Here is a 20,425-nt window from a genome sequence, read left to right as displayed (position 1 = left end):
CAGTTGAAAAATGGGAAGTCACCGGGACTTGATGGATATACTGGATGTTTCTATAAACGGTTTTCCGGGCAGTTGGGACCTTTATTGGCACGGGTAGCGAATGGAGTAACACAGGGAGCACCCCTGCCGACTACTATGGGGGAGGCGGGAGTTACCATACTTTTAAAACCGGGGAGGGATCCCTTGAATTGCGGGGCCTATCGTCCCATCTCGCTATTGAACATAGATGCAAAAATATTGGCTAAGGTACTCGCTTTGCGTTTGGGGAAAGTCTTGCCATCTATAATCCACCAAGACCAGGCGGGATTTATACAACGTAGACAGGTGAGCGATAATATTCGGAGGACGCTTAATCTACTCTGGGGTGTTGGTCAACGGGATGATAAAGCGGTCTTGGTGTCGGTGGATGCGGACAAAGCCTTCGATAGGGTTCTTTGGGGATTTCTCTGGGACGTCTTGGATCGTATGGGACTGGGTCGGACTTTCATTGCATGGATCCAGGCTTTTTATGCAAAACCACGGGCTTGTCTACGCATAAATCAATCTTATACCGATTTTTTTCCCATTTTTCGAGGGACCAGACAGGGGTGTCCGCTCTCACCGCTATTATTTGCTCTTTCTATAGAACCATTGGCACTGAGTATTCGGAACCATCCTTCTTTGAGTGGGTTTGAGCTCAATGGGGTTGAACATCGGGTAGCGTTGTTTGCGGACGACATTTTACTTTATGTGGGGCAGCCAGAGGTCTCTTTTCCGCATCTTCTGCAGCTTTTTGAGAGGTATGGAAGCCTCTCAGGGTTCAAAATTAATCTGGATAAAACAGAAGTTTTGAATTTGACACTTACGCCTTCTGAGGTTGAGAATATTCGGGGGACCTTTCCTTTCCGATGGGTGCACCAAGGACTTAAATATCTAGGCATATACATCCCTAAGGATCTAACCCTGATCCATGAGAAGAATTACCTGCCACTTTATCAGCGCATTAGGACTGACATTCAACGGTGGCATGGACTTTGGTTATCCTGGTGGGGTAGGATAGCTTTAGTAAAGATGAATGTGCTACCAAGGTTGCTGTTCCTGTTCCAGACATTACCAGTGCAGGTCCCAGCTCGGGAGCTGAGGGGGATTGGGAAAACATTACGTAATTTTATCTGGCAACGTAAATCCCCAAGGTTAGCCCAATCTCTGTTGTGGGCGGATAGATCGGCTGGGGGGAGGGGACTGCCGAATTTGGAATGGTATTACCAATCGGCCCAATTGAAATTGATTTTGGATTGGGAACTGGGGGAACATAAAAGTGGGGTTCAGTTAGAACAGGACCAGGGGGACAGTATGAGGTTGAACCATAGGTTGTGGATCTCTGGATCCAGCCGTTCTTGGATTTCAAATATTGCTAATCCATTTGTAAAACATTTGGCCACGGTGTGGACCAGAGCCCGAGCCCAGTTGGGTACTGGAGCATTGGTCTCATCGCTGGCTTCAATACAATTTGAGCCCCAATTCCAAGCAGGGAGTGATAACAGGGTTTTTCATCGGTGGGCCCAAAGGGGATTAAGGGTCTTTAGAGACTTGATAGGGACTACAGGGATCTTTCCGTTTGGGATGCTCCAGAAGAAATTTGATTTGCCAAACCGGGACTATTTGGCTTATTTTCAGATAAGACACTTTTTGCAGTCCCAGGGATGGGGAAAATCTTTCAGCGTCGAACGGGAATCTTTTGAGAATCTTTGGTTGCTGCTTAGGCAAGTGCCCCGGCCTTTATCAGTGTTGTATCAATATTGGAGAGGCCATTCGCCACTTATACCATCCTTTCAGAAACAATGGGAACGGGATATAGAGTTTTCCTTTTCTACTACGAACTGGGAAGTTATATGCAGGGAGGTGTCCAGGGCTTCGACTTGTGCTTTGATTCAGGAGAATGCGTACAAAGTGCTCACTAGATGGTACTATACTCCTGAGCGTTTACACAAAATGTTTCCCGGGACGCCAGCTCTTTGTTGGCGTTGTGGGAAACAGGTGGGTACTTTTTTACATATTTGGTGGGACTGTGATTCTATTGGACTGTTCTGGAAGGCTGTTGCCAATACCCTGTCCACCCTGTTGGGGGTTCAGGTGGGGGTTACGCCGCAATCGTGTCTTTTGGGACTCTATAATGAGAAAGAACACCTCTGGCAAACTAAATTGTTGCGCTGGGGTCTAGCTGCAGCTAAATGTCTTATAGCGAATCACTGGAAAAATACTGCAGCTCCATCTACATCGGCATGGATAACGAGATTCCTGTCTATTGGACGCATGGAGATATCGGTGGCTTCTCGGCGTCACAAATTCCAGTCCAGGTCTTTTACCTGGGATAAAATTAGAGATACACTGAACACTCTGTAGAGTCTTGATAGTTATTTCTGCCTGGTCTGCTCCTTGGATGGAGCGAGGGTCGGGGAGGGGGGATTTCAGCGGGGAAAGCGTAGACGGGTAGCTGTGCATTGTAAGGGGATGGGGGGGGATTTGGGGGGGTGAATTGGTGAGCGGTAGGGGCATTATTTACTTTTGAGCATCTCTTGCAGCTGTTGATTTTGATGTTATTGTGTCTGCAGTTTGAGATTCATTGTGCGTTGTATAATTTGAAAAACTTGAAATAAAAATTTAAATATTGAAAAAAACAAATAGTTGTTTCATTTAATTATGCTACTGAATTAAAAGCTCTGGTAGAGACCCATTTACAAATAAACAAAGACACTTTATTAATTTTGAAATATTAATTGGGAAGAATACATACTTTGTAAACAGGTCTCTGCCAGAGCTTCTAATGTAAATATAAATACTCCAGCTAATGAGGACCTCCCAAGCTATGTCAGCTGAGGACTTTCTCTGGTTGGGGGTCCTTTTTGCCAAACTTTGCAGGCAGCAGTAGCATCCCTGAGCCACAGATGCTGGCACCTCAGTGGCTCTGGGATGCTGCCAGCGACTGCTGTGCTTGGTGAGAGTTCTGGTCATCTTTAAAGGAGGTCCTCAGCTGGCGGTGCTTGGGGATCCCCACCAGCTAACGCAAGGGTCAGCAAGTACTGCAGCACTGTAGAAATAAAACAATAAATGCATTTTCTTGTCTTTTGAACACAATACAAAGACATCTGCTATATACATTTCCCAAAGCTAGCATATTTCAGTCAATAAATTCCTTTTTTATCTTTGTTGTCTGGAGATTTATTTTTCCATCAAGTTGGTCCCAGTTTCTCTTTTTTTCCGCTCTCCAGTCTTCTGCTGCTGTCCATTGGTTCCTTCTACCATAGTTCAGCATTTCTCCCTCTCGCTTCCCTTTCCATTGTACAGCATCCTTACTCCCTACTGTCCTGGATCAATCTTCCTTTTTTCCCCTCTCCATTCCTACACAGCATTTTTTTCTCTCCCCTCCACCCCCATGTGCAATATGTCTTCCTCTCTCTCTTACTGTCCAACATCTCTTTCTCTCATTCCCTCCCTTGCTGCAAAAGGGAACTGGGAAATATAGAGATTGATTTAGGGTGTATCTCTCTCATCCCCTCTACTGCCACATCTAACATTTTTCCCTCTCCAGCACCATATCACATTCCTCCCTCTTGCATCCTTTTCAATCTGTGCCACTGTTCCCTCTCCACCACCATATCCAAAATTTCTCCCTCTCATCTTTCTACCGCATTCTTCTCCCTCTCTATGCCCAATTCTACTCTTTCTTCCTTTCCCATGTGTACCATCTCTTTCCCTCTCACTCACACACTCATGTCCAACAATTCTCCCTTTCTATTTCCTTCCCCACCTCAGCGTCTCTTTCCCTCCCTCCCTTCATTCTATGTCCCAAGTTTGTACCCTTCCTCTCTCTCCTTTCTCTGTCTCAAGTTTGTGTTCCAGGTTTGGGTTCCTCCCATGTTCTAACGTACTCCTTCCTTTATCCCAAGTTCATGTCCCCCTCTCTCCTTTCCTTGGTCCAACGCGCGCGCTCCCTCCCTCTTTCTGTGGCCCAACTACTTCAGTGTCACCCTCCCATAAAAGACCGTACCAGAGCCATCCAGGTCGGCTGCCTCCTTCATACTTTCCAGCTGCACTTCTTCATAGGGCCTGCACACTGCAGGTGGCTGACCCAAATCCTTCCCTTTAACGTCAGCTCTGACATCAGAGGGAAGGCTTTCAGATTGGCTACGGGTGGTGTGATGGGAACACTACATGCTGCTTTGTAGAGGAGCAAGTGTGGATGGAGGGCAGGAAAAGGAGGCGCACTAAGTTATTTGAGCTCCTTAAGGTGCTTCCAAACCCGCAGGATCCCCACAACCCCGAGGGTGGTCTCTGCAGGATCCCTGTGACCCCAGAGTGCGTCCCCCGATGGGATCCCTGTCATCCCTATTCCCATGCAGCTCTACTACTTATCACTTATATAGTGCTAAAAGGCATACACAGCGCTGTACTTTTTGATATTTATAGACAGTCCCTGCTCAGAAGAGCTTACAATCTAACTTGGACAGACTGACAGACACGACATACAGAGTTGGGGATGCAGAACCCAAGGTGAAAGGAGTTAGGAGTTGAACGCATGTGGGCTTTTAACTGGGCCTTGAACACTGTCAGAGACGGAGCCCACCGTAGGGATTCGGGAAGCTTGTTCCAAGCATATGGCGCAACAAGGTAGAAAGATGGAGTCTGAAGTTGGCAGTTGAAGAGAAGGGCACAGATAGGAGGGACTTAGCAGCTGAGCGGAACTCATGGGGGGAAGAGAGAATAAGGGGCAGCTGAGTGAGTGCATTTGTAGGTAAGTAGAGGAGTTTGAATTGTAATCTGATACGGATGGGAAGCCAATGAAGTGACTTTAGGAGAGGGGTAACGTGAGTATAGCGGCTCTCTCAGAATATAAGTCGTGCAGCCAAATTCTGGACAGATTGGAGGGGAGTGAGATGGCTAAGTGGAAGGCCTGAGAGTAGCGAGTTGCAGTAATCTAAGCATGAGGTGATAAGAGCGTGGATAAGTGTTTTGATAGTATGCTCAGAAAGGAAGGGTCAGATTTTGGCAATATTATAAAGGAAGAAGCGGCAGATTTTAGCAATATGTTGTATATGGGCAGTGAAGGAGAGAGAGGAGTCAAAGATGAAACAGGAAGAATGAGAGTGTTGTCCACGGAGACTGAGAACGAGGGAAGCAGAGAGGTGGGCTTAGGTGGGAAAATGAGCAGCTCTGTTTTAGCCATATTAAATTTTAGATGGCGGCCAGACATCCAGGTGGCAATGTCGGACAGGCAAGCTGAGACTCTAGTCTGGGTTTCAGTAGAGATATTTGGTACAGAGGTAGATCTAGAAGTCGTCAGCATAGAGATGATAATGGAAGCCATGTGAAGAGATCAGCGCTCCAAGTGAGCAAGTGTAGATTGAGAAAAGGAGCGGTCACAGAACAGAGCCTTAAGGTACAACAATCGATAGCGGGACGGTTGTGGAGGAGGTGCGATGGGAGAGATAGGAAGAAACCCAGGAGAGGCAAGAACCCTGAAATCCCAACAAGGACAGCATATCAAGGAGTATGATGATCAACAATATCAAAGGCAACAAACAGATCAAGAAGGATGAGGATAGAGTAGAGGCCTTTGGATCTCTAGTAGAGAGGCTCCCAGGAACACTGGGAATCCCTTGAGCACTAGAAAACCTCAAATAAATGAATAAAAATAATCAAAAATAACAAATCATATGCAGAACAGAAAAAACACACCTTCACAACCCACTTACAAAAGGAGAAACTGGGTGAGAAGAGAACTGCCCAGTGACACAAGGAGGTGGAGCTGAAGAAATTGTGTTTGAAACCTTCTGCAAGTGGGGGAAAAACCTATGGTCCAGACTACTGTACCCTTTGCACTGGTAGTGTTTTGTTTTCAAATGATTTTTTTTTCGCACCAATTTAGCTAATTACCTTCCATTGTTCCAGGTACCATAGTTAGATTATGAGCCCACTGGGACAGATAGGGAAATGCTTAAGAGTACCTGATTACTATTCAATGCATTGTATATTTGCTAATGATTTACAGATTATTATTTTGGTAGGAGCTTTTTGTGGGAGGGAGGCAATTTCTTAAGGCCAAAGCACAAAATGCAAGACATTTAGTCAATATACAAAAGCTCCATCATGTCACTCCTTTTGAAGTACAGTGGTACCTTGGTTTGCAAGCATAATTAGTTCCAAAAGCATGCTTGTAAACCAAAGCGCTTGTATATCAAAGCAACTCGACAGTGGCCTCGGAGGGTTCTGCTGTTTTTGTAATGTGCCGCGGGGGGAGAGAAGCTGGTTCCCGGGGTGGGGTGAAACTCTCCCCATAGAAAATAAGGGAAACTCAGATGATTCGTTCTACATCCCAAAAAGACTGGCGCTGCTGGCTTTACCTCACCCTGGGAATCGGCTCCTCTCCCCCTGTGGCACATTGCAAAAACAGCCCCCCCCCACTGGCGCTGCTTGCTTCACCTCCTCGCTTCACCCCCTCCCCGCTCAAGGCCATTGGCTTCACCCCACCCCAGGAAACGGCTTCACTCCCCCGCCAAACTCATACCTGCAGTGGACACCGGCACACACCAACCCACAGGACATATGCATGCTGGTGCCGAAAGAGGCTGCCGATGATCCATGCTCGGCTGCTGCGGGGCCTTGAGCATCTACCAATGCTCAAGGCTTTCTGGCTCCCACCCTCTCTGAGATTCTCTATACATTGCCTCCTATTCCATGACTCTTTAATTTTCTCAGGAGTCTCTCATAGGGAACATTTTTTAACGCTTTCTGAAAATCTAGATACACTACATCCACTGGCTTACCTTTATCCACGTTTATTAACACTTTCAAATAAATTAAGCAAGTTGGTAAGGCAAGACATCCCTTGGCTGAACTCATGCTAACTCTGACCCATTAAACCATGTCTGTCTATCTGTTCCATAATTTTTTTTTTTTAATAATAGTTTCCACTACCTTGCTCAGAACTTAAGTCAGGCTTACCAGTCTATAATTTCCTGGATCTCCACTGGAACACTGGCACCCTCTAATCTTCAGATTAGACTATGGACAATTTTAATGACAGGTTAGATCACTAACAGAAGATCAGCAATTTCACATCTGAGTCCTTTCAGTATCCTGGGGTGTATACCATTCGAACCAGGTGATTTCTCTCTCTTTAACTTATCGATTTGGCTCAGTAAGTCTTCTAGGTTGACTGAGATTTCTTTCAGTTCCTCCACATTGTCACCTTTGAAAACCATCTTACATCTTCTTCCGTAAAGATCGAAACATAGAATTCATTCAGTCCATTTGCAATAAGAACATAATAGCAGCCTTACTGGGTCAGACCAAAGGTCCATCAAACCGATTAGTCTGTTCTCACGGTGGCCAATCCAGGTCACAAGTACCTGGCCAAAACCCAAAGAGTAGCAACATTCCATGTTACCAATTCAGGGCAAGCAGTGGCTTCCCTAATGCCTTTTTCAATAACAGACTATGGACTTTTCCTCTAGGAAATTGTCCAAACAAAACCAGCTACGCTATCTGCTCTTACCACAACCTTTGGCAATGCATTCCCCTTTTGCAACTTGATGATCTAACGGACTCATGAATTCCCTCATGGTCTTTCTGCTTCTGATGTACCTGAAAAAGTTGTTACTGTGAATTTTTGCCTGTGGCAAGTTTTTCTTCATATTCTTTTTTAGCCTTCTTTATCAATAATTTGCATCTAATATGCCAGTGCTTATGTTGCTTCACCTTCACAAATGTTGCTACGCTTATGAACTTCATCCCCAGGTAATAGAATGATGAGAAAACAAAAGCTACTTGTGAGAAAAGATAGCTCTGTGAATATACTACCAGCTAGACAATGAAAGTAAGGTGTTCCAGATAACCAGAACCTAAACTAAACTAAAGCTTAACTTTGTATACTGAGTCATCATTCTGAGAAGGCTCAACTCGGTTTACAGCAATTAAATAAACAGGGAATGATTTACAAATGATAAATAGAAGATAATAGCAAAACTTCAAAAGAATTAATTTTCAAAATGTTTGGCAAACATATTAAGTAGTTTTTAAAGATTTACAGAAAAATTGAAAAAAACTGAAACTCCTTGAAAAAAAAAAAGGGGAGATAATTCCAGTTGAGAGAATTTAAAAACCAAAGATTGACTGAAGATCTTGACTCCTTTAATCCCTTTTTTGAAGGAAGGGAGAGTTTAAATTGTTGGTATACCTTTTGCAAAGGAGAATCGGTAAACATTCCAAAATAAAGGAATAAGAGGATTAAAGATACCATATAGAATTTTAAAAGAAATACAAGTGCATTTAAATTGAATTCTAAAATAAACCAGGAGCCAATGAAGACTCTGAAGCAAAGGGGTCACATAGTCAAATTTACGTTTTCCAAAGATCAGCTTCACAGCAGTATTCTGAATTAATTGTAATCTATAAAGACAAATTTTTGTAATGCCTAGGTAGATAGCGTTACAGTAATCAAGATGAGATAATATAATTGATTGAACTAAGATAGAAAAATGACAGTGATGAAAAAGATGTCTAACCTTCTTCAGCATGTGAAATCACACATTAGAAAGTCCCACTTCAGACAACAGCCACTGCCCAGAGAGGAACTGAAATCAACAAAAATTTTTCCAAACAAGTTTTCAAAAAAGCTACCAGGAAGAGAGAGTCATGAGTTATTTTAATATCAGTTAAAAGAATGGTATGTTTACTTAAAAGATACAGGCAGATGAAACTGCTTATCTGTGTATATTTTATTCTTGGACTCAAAATTGCTGTGTATCATAGAAACAGGCACAAGTACAATACCTTTGCTCTGTCTTGTTCTTCTTTTGGCTTCTTTTTCTTTCTGGAACTGTCCTAAATAAAATGGAATGTCAAAACACACTCCAAACTTTCAACACAGATATGAGATGCAGCACTGAATGACTGCCAAGATAACTATTCATTGCTAATTCACCTTCTCTCTATAACTTTCCATCTTCTTCTAGAACAGTGGTTCTCAACACTATCCTAGGGGACTCCCAGCCAGCTGGGTTTTCAAGATATCCCTAATGAATATGCATGAGAGAGATTTGCATATAACAGAGGAGACAGGCATGCAAATATGTTTTATGCATATTCATTAGGGATATCTTGAAAACCCAACTGGCTGGGGGTCCCCTAGGATAGGGTTGAGAACCAATTTTCTAGATGCTTCCTGTCCCGAGATCCTAATAAATATGCAACCTCAAATAGTAGGTCTAGTTAAACTAAGGACTGTTTCAAAAGCAATATCTTATCAGTCCAGGGAAGGATTTTCATAGCAGCAAATCCCTGCTCCAGCAGGAAGCACCTAACTGGTCTGGTTTTTAAGATTCAAAAATGAATAGCCCTGAGATAGTTGAATATATTGGAGCGAGCACACATAAATTTACTTTATGCATATTCATTGTGCCTAGTCAACAAGCAAAAGAAAATCAAACACAGGAAAATGCCAGAAAAGAACACAGTTGGCCACAAGAAGAGAAGTAAGATGTATAAACAAATATAAAGCCCCTGACACAGGTAAGGTTACTAAAACACAGTCCGTGTCAGGTCCTTGAATAAATTTGTTTCCTCATCACATAAGCTTTATAGTTGTTTATGCCTCTGGCTTCCCTTCTTGTGGCATAACACACAGTTTATAATATTCATTTTGCCTATTCAGAAAACCAGACTGGTTGAAAAACATAGGCATTTAAAATGCTAACCAGACCTCAACAAATCCCAGGACAGACAGGTAATATTCCACTCCATCTTTTGACTCCCTCCTCCTTCACTAGAAGGCTCTGCTTGCCCCCTTCTGTTTGTACTTGACACAGAGCTTCTTTTTTTTTTTATTTAGCACAAACTTCCAAAGGATATATATCTTGAGCTGAATTTTAAAACTTAAGACCCTTTTAAAAACATTTTTTTTTTCATTTAGCTTTTGGTTTTGACATTCCTCAGAATGATCATATATATTAATAAGATATTTTTCTTTATATTATGTAGGTTAAAATAGAGATACATGAGGGGCTTTTTCCCCCACTCTCTTTTCTTGAGTGATAGAATAGGTCTTTCCTGTATTTTATGGAGTTCCTTTTTTTTCCCATGTATTTGATTTTAATTGTTAGCTGCTGAGAACTGTTGTAAGCTTCGGCAGGATATCAAAATTTTAATTAACAAACATACCAAAGCTGGCGATAGCCCCATATAGAAAAGGGAAAACTATAATTCTGTTCTGCACTGAAAACACAATAAACGCTAAACATTACTGCGATTGGCATCATGATTGTTGCTGTTGTCTGGGTCTTGCTGCATCTGGGTAAAAAGGATTTTCTTTGTTCAAACCTAAGGACGGCCTCTGTTGGCTGATTGGTTGATGAGAAGCGATGTCATACTAGTCACTGCAAAAGTATATAAGTGAACCGAGTGGAAGTGGTTCTCTGAGCCCATATTGTTTCAAGAGAGGTGCATGTTTCATGCTTGATTGTATGTGGCTCCATTGTACAAATGCCTTTTGAATCAAGATTTCTGTTAAATTTTAATGAATATGTGACTGGAAATATTTGTACAATTATCATTATTCCTGGGCACCTAAGGCGGGGTTAGCGCATTACACTGCTTACCACCTGAACAGTAAGCGAGCTTTCAGATTCAGTTGGGCACTCTTGATGTATCTCTAGCAATTGACATATGCTACCGTTGTAGCATTGTCTGAGAAGACTCAAACTGCTTGTCCCTCCAGACTTTTCTGTAGTCTCGATGTTAGTCCATTACTGAAATCAGCACACTGGTTGCCTATAAAATACCGTATAACATATAAGATCCTACTTTTAGTCTATAAAACACGAGTTAATCGATCCCTTCTTATATACAAAACTATCTAATTCCCTATTCACAATCTCGTACACGTCATTCTCTTCAACAGAATCTTCTTATAATTCCATTTAATAGACATATTACATACGCATCTATCCGTGTCCGTATCTTTTCAGTCAATGGTCCATAACTCTAGCATGCTCTTACAAATGACATTCAAATGGAATCTAATCTTGAATGATTTAAAATTCTTTTAAAAGCGTATTCCGTGAAAAAACACCGAAAAAATGATAGGGCGGGCTCTGTGCTGGTCTGGGGATTTAAAAGAAAGAAAATTAGCAGGTAAGGACCTAATTTCTCCTTCTTTAGTGTCCCTCCAGACTGGCACAGAAGCGTATGGGATGTACCAAAACAGGCCGCCACAAGAACACACTCACCGAACACTGCACCCCGGCGTGCCTGAATGTCCACACGGTAGTGACGAACAAAGGAATGAAGAGAAGACCAAACCGCAGCTTTACAGATATCCTCTGGAGGTATAAGAGAAGACTCAGCCCAAGAAGCTGCTTGACTCCAAGTAGAATGAGTTTTGAGAAATTCCAGAACAGATTTCTCTTAAAGGAGGTACGCCGAAGTGATAGCCTTCTTGATCCTTTGCGCAATGGTAGCCTTGGAAGCACCATCCCCCTTAAGCGGGCTCGCTAAGAGGACAAAAAAAATGATCATGCCCTCCCTGACGATTGACATAGGTGACCAATGTGGCATCGTGTGAGAGAACTTGAACTGACTTGCCCTCCAGCAAGGACTGGAATTCCACTAATCGTAGCAGGAAAGGCTCTTGTCTCCAGAATACTGATCGTCAGGATGCCTCCACTGGCAACTAGCTGCCCTGAGCCACTGAGCTCCCCCACTAAGGAGACTGGTGTCTGTGAGAAGCACTGTCCACTGGGGCTCATCGACACTCACTACCTGAGTCAGATTGGAAGAATGAAGCCACCAGCGCAGGCTGTGACGAACTGATCCCCGAAGAGGGACAGGAGAATCCAGATCGTGAATCTGTGGTGACAACTTCCAGGGAGGCCGCTAAGACCTGCAGAAAGTCCTGTGCCCGTGGACATCAGCAATCCATCAAGGAGCGAATCTAAATCTGCAATTTGCACACCTGGGCCTCTGGAAGGAAAATCCGTAAGCGGGTTGTCGAAAAGAATGCCAAGATACTCCAAGTGCTGAGACAGAGCCAACTGGTTCTTGAACAGACTGACCACCTAGCCCAGGGACTGCAGAAACTCCACAATCCGAATCGTAAATCGGGAGCTCTCCTGAAACGACTTTGCTCGAACCAACCAGTCTTCCAAATAAGGGTGTACCAATAATCTTGGTGAAAGTCCGTGGCTAGACCAAAAGGAAGTGCACAAAACTGATAATGCTCTCCCAAAATCACAAAGCAAAGGAATCGTTGATGGGAGGCCCGAATCAGACATGCAAATAGGCCTCCATCAGGTCGGAAAGAAGTCAGAAATTCCCAAGACTGGACAGCAAGAATTACGGATTTCAAAGTTTCCATGCAAAAAGATGGAATCCGGAGAACTCTGTTGACACCTTTTAGATCCAAAATGGGCAGAAAAGACCCCTCTTTTTTGGGCACCATGAAGCAAATGGAGTACCTGCTAATGTGAATCTCCTGAGGCGGTACTGGTACTATTGCCTTGAGGTCCAACACAACCTGAGCAGCGTTTGTCGAAAAGCCCTCTTCTTCCAAGTTGCCTGACAAGGAGAGGAGAGGAAATGATCTGGCCAAGGTCAGGAAAATTCCAGAGCATAACCTTTCCAAATCTGTGATCTCGGCCCATTCCCGGTAAAACTCCCGCAACTGGGCTCTGACTGGAACTGGGGGAAGGACCCGCAACGAGTCATTGGGCTGGACGGGCAGAGGAGGAGCCTCTGGAGGAGTCGCGACCCCCACCCTGGCAGGCCCCCCCAAAAGGACTGAATGTGCTGAAACATCCTCTTGATTGCAGGGGGAAGTAAAAATATCCACTTCTGCAAAAGATTCCCCAATCTGCAAATATCTGATGTAAGGTGGTGGCGTTGAGTGACCCCTCATGTGGCTATAGAATTCTGCTCAGCTTTTCTGCTAAGATATTCTGGTTTCCTGCTAGATAAACTGATTTCCGGAAAATGTTGTGAGGTATCACCCAGGAGAAGATTTTGACTGTTTCTTGATGGAGCGAGATCCTGTTTCACCCTTCTTGTTCACTTAGTACATGGCTACCTTGTTAATCTACCGTATGTGAATGGGTACTACTTGACTGAGGAGATGATTCTGGAATGTGCACAAAGCATTGCGAATGCCTGAAACTCAAAGAGACTGATATGGAAAGCTTTTGGGGGAGGAGTCCAGAAGCCTTGGGTATGGAGACCATCGAGATGGGTTCCCTATCCGAGCATGGAAGCATCTGTTAATATATTTTGATGCAGAGGTGCTTGGAATAGAAGGCCCCTAGAGAGGGGATCACCACTATTGAAGAGACTGTCGAAGAGGAGAGGCTACTCTGATCTATTGGGACAGCAGACTAGTGGCTTGAGACCAGTGGGTTGAAAGTGCCCATTGAGGTTCCCTGAGATGTAAGCGAGCAAATGAAGTTACAGAGGCCATGTGACTGAAGGGGAGTAGCATTTGATGTGCTGTTATGTGACGGTGAGGAGGACATATTTGAAGTAGAGTATCGAGTCTCTGCTGAGGCAGAAAGGTACACGTTTTGGTTGTGTCTAAGATGGCTCCAATGAACTACAGTCTGAGTGTGTTCTAGATGTGATTTATCATAGTTGACTGCAAATCCTAGGAGTTCTAGTAGACAACTGTTGCATTCATGGCCAGATGCGCCTTTTGAGGTGTTGGGGGCCTTGATCAATCAATCATCTAGGTAGGGGAAGGGGAACATGTGAAAACTGTGTGAGCGGAGGATTGCAGGCACTACTAGTAAGCATTTTGTGAATACTCTGGTTGCCAATGCTAGTCCAAATGGGAGTACTTTGAACCAAAAGTGGCATGCTCCCATTTGAAAGCAAAGACATTTCCTGTGGGATGGGAATGTGTGTGTAAGCTTCTTTGAGATAGAGAACAGAGTCAGTCATTCTTCTCTAATAGTGGTAACAGGATTCCCAGAGAAATCATGCAAAATTTCTCCTTCACCAAGACTTTTTTGGTAGGAGAAAATACTTGAGTAAAACTCTCGTCCCCTCTCTTTCAAAGTTACTTGTTCTGTGGCAATGAGCTGGAGATGGGCCGAGAGCTCTTGGTGAAGGAGAGTCTTCTGGTGGGAGTTGAAAGAGGACTCTTTTGGAGTATGGTTTGAAGGTGTTTTAGCAAAACAAAGGGCATAGCCCTGAATTACCACTCATAGAACAACAAACAAGAAAAAAGGCAAGCGAGATGCCCAAATCCACCAACAGTTAGGTTTATTGATGATAAATGACACAATGGCATTAAAAAGTCCCAACTAGGATCCCACCTCAGGGGACTGATAGCACTAGAAAGAATAAAAAATAATAACATAAAAAACCATTTAAAAACCCCATATAAATCAATGTAAATAAATGAACCATCTTGTAGTGCATACATCAAGATACATAAAATGTTTTAACTATAGATAATGCATTAAACCAACATAAAATATGGAACATTATCTGTGGTTATAACGTTTTATGCATCTTGATGCATGTTTTTTATTTTTTTAATTCTTTCCAGTGCTATTAGTCATCTGGATGCCGAAGCTGAGATCCTAGTCAGGACTTTTTAATGACATTGTGTCTTTTATCATTAATAAACGAAACTGTTGGTGGATTTCAACATCTCGCTTGCCTTTTCTCTTGTTTGTTGGTTACATATTGAGGCAAGTTTCTTCTCTCAAACTCTGTTTGGTCCATTACCATTCATAGGACCCATTGATCAGATATTATCAGATACCACCAATGAGCATAGTGGGTGACGACCTCCTATGGAAAGAGTCTGAGGTAAAGGTTCAGAAATACTGACAATGCTCTCTAGTATGAAGTCAAAAAGGCTGTTGTTTGGGTTGAGGCTGTGATTGGATTTGTTGCTGCCTCTGCTGTCTGGGTCACCTCCGATTTGTAGAACAAGTGGATATGGAAGGCTGGCTACAATTTCATTTGGCATAATAAGTTGAACATCTGGAGGTAGCAGAATATCTCCCTGGTGTTTGAGACCGGGTTGGCTTCAGCGGTGACACTTAAGTGCTCAAATACTCTCATTGCATTAAGATTTAAACACCCACCTCCTCAATAGCCTTCAACCTTTCTATATAAATAAATTTTCTAACAATAATTTATAGATACCATTAACTGCTTAAGCAAGTTTTAACTTAGTTTAAACTTATCTTAAAGCTTTTTTGTCCATTGGCCAGGGGATTCATATGTCCAGCTTGTTTTGCCAAAATGACGGCTTCCTCAAGGACTTCCCCTTCTCAGCTGCCAGCTGGGGCAGTTAATGGCATATGGTGGGAATAATGACAGTGTATTTGCTGCCACTATGCAACAGAAGCAAGAAACCTTACCTTGCTGTCTGAGTCAGAAGCAGAAGTGGGGCTTTCTGAGGATTTCTGGGAATGCTTTTTTTTCCTTCTCTTTTTTCCTTGTTTCTTCTTGTCCTATTTGACATATTTATAAGAAAAAATAATTACAAGTGTAAAACACTCAGTATAGTAAAATTCACTTACTTGCTTGCACTGACTTACCTTATCCTCAATGGAGAACCTGGGGAATTTTGATATTTTTGCAAGTTAGGGCAAAACAGAAGAGGACATCTGCACTTTAAGATGTGCTCACTGCAACCAGGCCACATCTCCAGCAAGTGAAAAAGGTCATAGTGCAAAGCCACATTAATAGCTGTAATCAGACCATGGAATACTAGGGTTTTGCCTCCACAGAGATCTGTTTCCCGCCCCAGGATAGTCATTACAACAGAGCTCAGTACAGGAAGGTAGCACAATACAAAATAATGTAATTTTCTTTTTGTGTAAGAAGACTTGTGCCTTTTTTAATTTTTACAATACTTTTTAAAGTATTACAAGATCAAGGTCTAGGGGATAGTTCCTACTTTCCTGGAATCAAGGAGTTCTGAATTCCTACTATATCGGTCATAATTAGACTGACTTCTCAGTTGCACTCAACAGTAATTATTAGATGTAATTTTGTTTATTGACCCTTATATCCCACATTATCTTCCCTCAGTTACAATCAGTATCAAGAAAAACAACACAATTATACTCAGAGTAGAATTAAACAGAGAAATTATATTATGGTAAAAAGTGGAAAACTAAGACAATTCAGTCAGTAGACAGAAACTTCCTAAAAAAATAAGAGTGAGGTCAAACGTAAAGGAGAAGAGAATGGATAGCACACAGGATTGTGTCTAATCAAATGGGAAAGACATCCAGTCGGCTTCTTTTCCTACAGAACTGCCTTGGCAAGAAAGCAACCAGGTAGTGTTGAGGAGGAAGAAGGGAGGAATGGGCAAGCTCCTGCTTACTTCATGATCCTCAGAAATGAACTGAACTAACACTCTTCCATTTTATAGATTCACTGCGAGACAGACCTAGAGATCTTCAATGGAAGGAAATCTAATAAAGCAACAGGCTACAACTGTGACTGCACTTTATACCTCTTGTTGTGCAAGAATGCTTGGTAAACAACCATCGTTAGAGAACAGTATCCAAATATTCTGAAACTGGGACTTTTATACCCCCAGCAAAGAAAACCCTCTAGACTTTTCTCCCAACAATGTACTCTTGAACTGAAATAGAATATGCCTTATTTTGGACAAAATGTCTGCATCTGCAATACCCAACTGAGAACCTACTGAAACAGAAGTGGTTTCCCCTTAAGCTCCGCTGACTTACAGCCCAAAAGAGCAACTGGAGTTCACCACCAGGGCCTCTCCTGAAGATGCATATGGCATCACCTCAGGCCTGTTAGCCACTATAAAAATTTAGGTCAATGCTGTGTTGTAAAGAGGATAACCCTTCCCCCACAGAAATGACAGCTGTGTACTTGACTGCTCTCATTGACAGCGGAGCCTTCAACAGACATCTGAAGCTGTTAGCTAGTGCCAATAAATGCCCCTCACTATATTTTTATGGTAAGGTCAATATTCAAAATTACAGAGTCTGTGATACATATCATAGACACAAGTTTCTAAGGCAGGACCTGTGGAACCAGCTAAAATATTTGATCCTTACTACATACCCACAGTAAGAGGTCAACTTTCAAAATAACAGAGGCTGCAAGATCCATAGTAGACAGAGGCTTCTAAGGTAGGCTGCATATCTGCTATTTAGTGTAAGTATGTAGCCCTTACTGTACCCCTCCCATGATATAATAACAGAGGCTTACTATGTGGTGCACGTGCAGTCATTTTGTCCAAATTAAGGCATATTATATTTCAGTTTAAGAGCACATTGTTGGAAGAAAAGTCTGAGAGCTACCATTTTATTACTCACTAGTCTTTAAGCCCGTTACATTAACGGGTGCTAGAATAGATGTGTCTGTCTGTCTGTCTGTGTTTCTTTATCTCTCTCTCTCCTTGGCTGCTGTCTGTATCCTTCTGTCTCCCCCCCCCCCCCCGAGCAAAGCTGTCTGCCCCCAGGACACACCTCCCCCCCAAAGCAGGCCCCTTTCCCTCTCCCTAACTGTCTCTCCATGGCCCTCTTCTGTCTCCCTCCCCCTCCCAAGAGCAAAGCTGTCTGTCCCTAGCACACCTCCCGCCAAAGCAGCCCCCTTTCCCTCTCCCTATCTCTCCATGGCCCCTTCTGTCTCCCCCCCAGCACACCCCTCCCCCCAAATCAGCTCCCTTTCCCTCTCCCTATCCATGGCCCCTTTTGTCTCCCCCCAGCACACCCCTCCCCCAAAGCAGTCCCCTTTCCCTTTCCCCCTGGCTCCTAGTATTGATTCCCTTCTTACCCTCCCAACATCCAGGCGTCTTCTGGCCTGCTCCTCTTCACCAAAGCAGCCTGCGATCGTAGTGGCCGGCTTTAGCGAACCTCGCAGGCTGCTCTCCAACTCGGTAGCACGTTCCCTCTGAAGCGATCCTGTGCGTCAGAGGGAACGTGCTACTGAAGAGGAGGATCAGCGGCAGCAGCGGCGAGTGAGGGCGGGAGGTGACACGGCGACTCCTTCTTCTGCACGGAGGTGGAGAGCGGCTTGCGAGGATCGCTACAGCGGCTGGCGAACCTCAGCAGGCCGCTTTGAAGAGGGGCAGGAGGGAGGAGTCGCTGGTGTCTTCTGCACAGTGACGCGCAGGCACCGTGAGGACTGGCACAGAAGCACACCTCATGGCGCCACCGCTCACGAATTTTCAAGAGCGCATGCGCCTCTAGCATTTTATTATTATTGGTGATAGTCTGTTGGTGGGGGTGGGATCTTAGATTCCTCTGAGATATTCCCTTTGCTTTACCAGAAAAGTCTAAAATGTCCATTTTTTCTTTTTTAAATTAGAGCGAGGTTCGAATAACCTATTCAGCATCCCTATTCAGCTGTGGTCCATTCCTCCAGCTGGCTCAGGAGCTAAATGGTCTGCCAGCCTCCCTCTGCTGGAGACACTAAAGACCTAAGGCTGTACAGTGCCCTTACAGAGAAGAGTTTCAGTCTTTAGTCTCTGTCTCCATCTGCTGGTTGATGAGCATAACCTAAAGGTTCCAGACTGGTCTGGCAAAGATGCTAAGGAAATTTAGTTTGTTTTCACCTGGAATGGGATCTGATCAGTCTAGGAAATGCATGCGATATTGCAATTAACATGGACTTTGATAATATTTTTGTTAGTGCTGATTTTAAGAGGGAAGATGAAAATATGTGTGTTATGTTAGTTTATTTCTTTTTCTTTCATTTATTAATTTTTATATATCATAAATATAAAACCATTCTCTAGAATGACACATTTTAGAAAAATTATCTGATGTTTTTGTAGATTTTTATGATGTTGAATGTATTAGATTACTGTTTTAATAATGTTTTATTGTGAATATTTAGATAATGTGGACTATAAATAGCTAAATAAATACACAAGCGAGTCACATTATTATGACCACCCACTTATATTCAGAATAACTGCACCAGGCAGCATGGTGGCAGCCAGACGCTGTGAGAGTGACACAATAAGATGCTGGATGGTTTCTAGAAGTATCTGGAGTCATGCAGACTGTAGTGCATCTGATAGTTGTGACGGGTGTGTGGTGGTGAATTCAGTTGTCAAACATGTCAATCGAGGTGGTCCCAAATGTCTAATTTCAACCTCAACTTAGAAGACATGTCCAGCCTTACTATCGATGACAAAATCTCTGTATGGAATCAGGATAATACCAAACTTTTAGATTCTTTAGTTACTGTTACAATTCTCACGATTCCCCCTCGTAAACTTAAAAATCCTTGGTATTCAGCAAACTTGACCCTAATTAAAAAACAACTGCGCTCTCTTGAGCAAAAATGGAGGCACAACAAAACGCTCACCAATCTCAATAAATTTAACGAACATGCCGCATACTATAGGTCCAAAATCATAAGAACATAAGCAGTGCCTCCGCCGGGTCAGACCATAGGTCCATCCTGCCCAGCAGTCCGCTCCCGCGGCGGCCCCAAACAGGTCCGACCTGTCTGAATACTTCAACATTATATGCAATAGTCAAATCTCTTACAACAAAGAAAAAAGAAAGAAATAAGATCAACCAAACACCATCGGCTCAAACTCTCACCACTTACTTTATTGATAAAGTCCAAAGAATTACCGAGATTCTTTCCTGCAGATAGGCCACAGCAATAATAATCTTACTTCTTTCAATCCAAAAGATTTCATTGATACAAACACTTTAACAAATCTGTACTTCTCTAAATGCTCTAGGTTCATTCTCTCAATTTTGCAGGAAATTCAAAGATGCCTTAACTCACTTAATATAAAAGGGACTAGCACGGAAGTTATTCCACCTTTCTTCCTGAAACGATTCTTTTCTATTTTTGGTCCCTACATTAGATCCAGTTTAATATCTGGATTCCTACCCAAAATCTGGAAACAATCAATCATTTATCCAATCATCAAGGACAACAAAATTAGCATCCAAGACATTTCAAACTATCGGCCTATAGCTAACATACCTTTCCTGGCTAAGCTTACTGAAAAAATTGTCTTGCATCAAATCTCTGATTTCACGGAAAAAACAAAGGTTTTACATCCTAACCAAACTGGCTTCCATCACCACCATTCTACTGAACTTTCACTCATAGGCCTAACTATAAAAATATTCTACCATCTTGATCATCATCAGTCATGTCTGCTCATTTCCTTAGATCTCTCCTCTTCATTTGATACCATTGATCATAATCTGCTATTAACATGTCTTCATGAAATTGGTATAACAGGTCAAGTTATGGACTGCTTCATTTCTTTTTTTCTCAAAAAGATCATCTAAGGTCATTTTTAACGGTACATCATCTGAGTCTTTCACACATAAGCATGGAATTCCACAAGGTTCCATCTTATTGCTGTTGCTTTTTAATATCTTCATGTCCCCTCTTCTAACTGTGGGCCAGTCCA

The 20,425-nt window shown here is 42.9% G+C and overlaps 1 protein-coding gene across 6 annotated transcripts in view; it reads right to left on the bottom strand.

Moving 5' to 3' along the window:
- FAM133B (family with sequence similarity 133 member B) overlaps positions 1–20,425 on the bottom strand; it is an 89,046-nt gene that overhangs the window by 32,922 nt on the left and 35,699 nt on the right. For 5 of the 6 annotated variants that reach the window (XM_033931134.1, XM_033931137.1, XM_033931135.1 and 2 more), the window contains 2 exons: positions 15,402–15,494; positions 8,812–8,862 (listed from right to left, as the gene is read on the bottom strand). In XM_033931134.1, coding sequence (XP_033787025.1) covers positions 8,812–8,862; positions 15,402–15,494 — 144 coding nt within the window. Of the gene's footprint in view, positions 1–8,543; positions 8,613–8,811; positions 8,863–15,401; positions 15,495–20,425 lie in introns of all 6 variants that reach the window. The other variant, XR_004538129.1, reaches the window with a different exon arrangement.

Source organism: Geotrypetes seraphini, chromosome 2, assembly GCF_902459505.1.
Source record: "Geotrypetes seraphini chromosome 2, aGeoSer1.1, whole genome shotgun sequence".
Lineage (NCBI taxonomy): Eukaryota > Metazoa > Chordata > Amphibia > Gymnophiona > Dermophiidae > Geotrypetes > Geotrypetes seraphini.
This window is presented reverse-complemented; position numbering and strand designations above follow the sequence as displayed.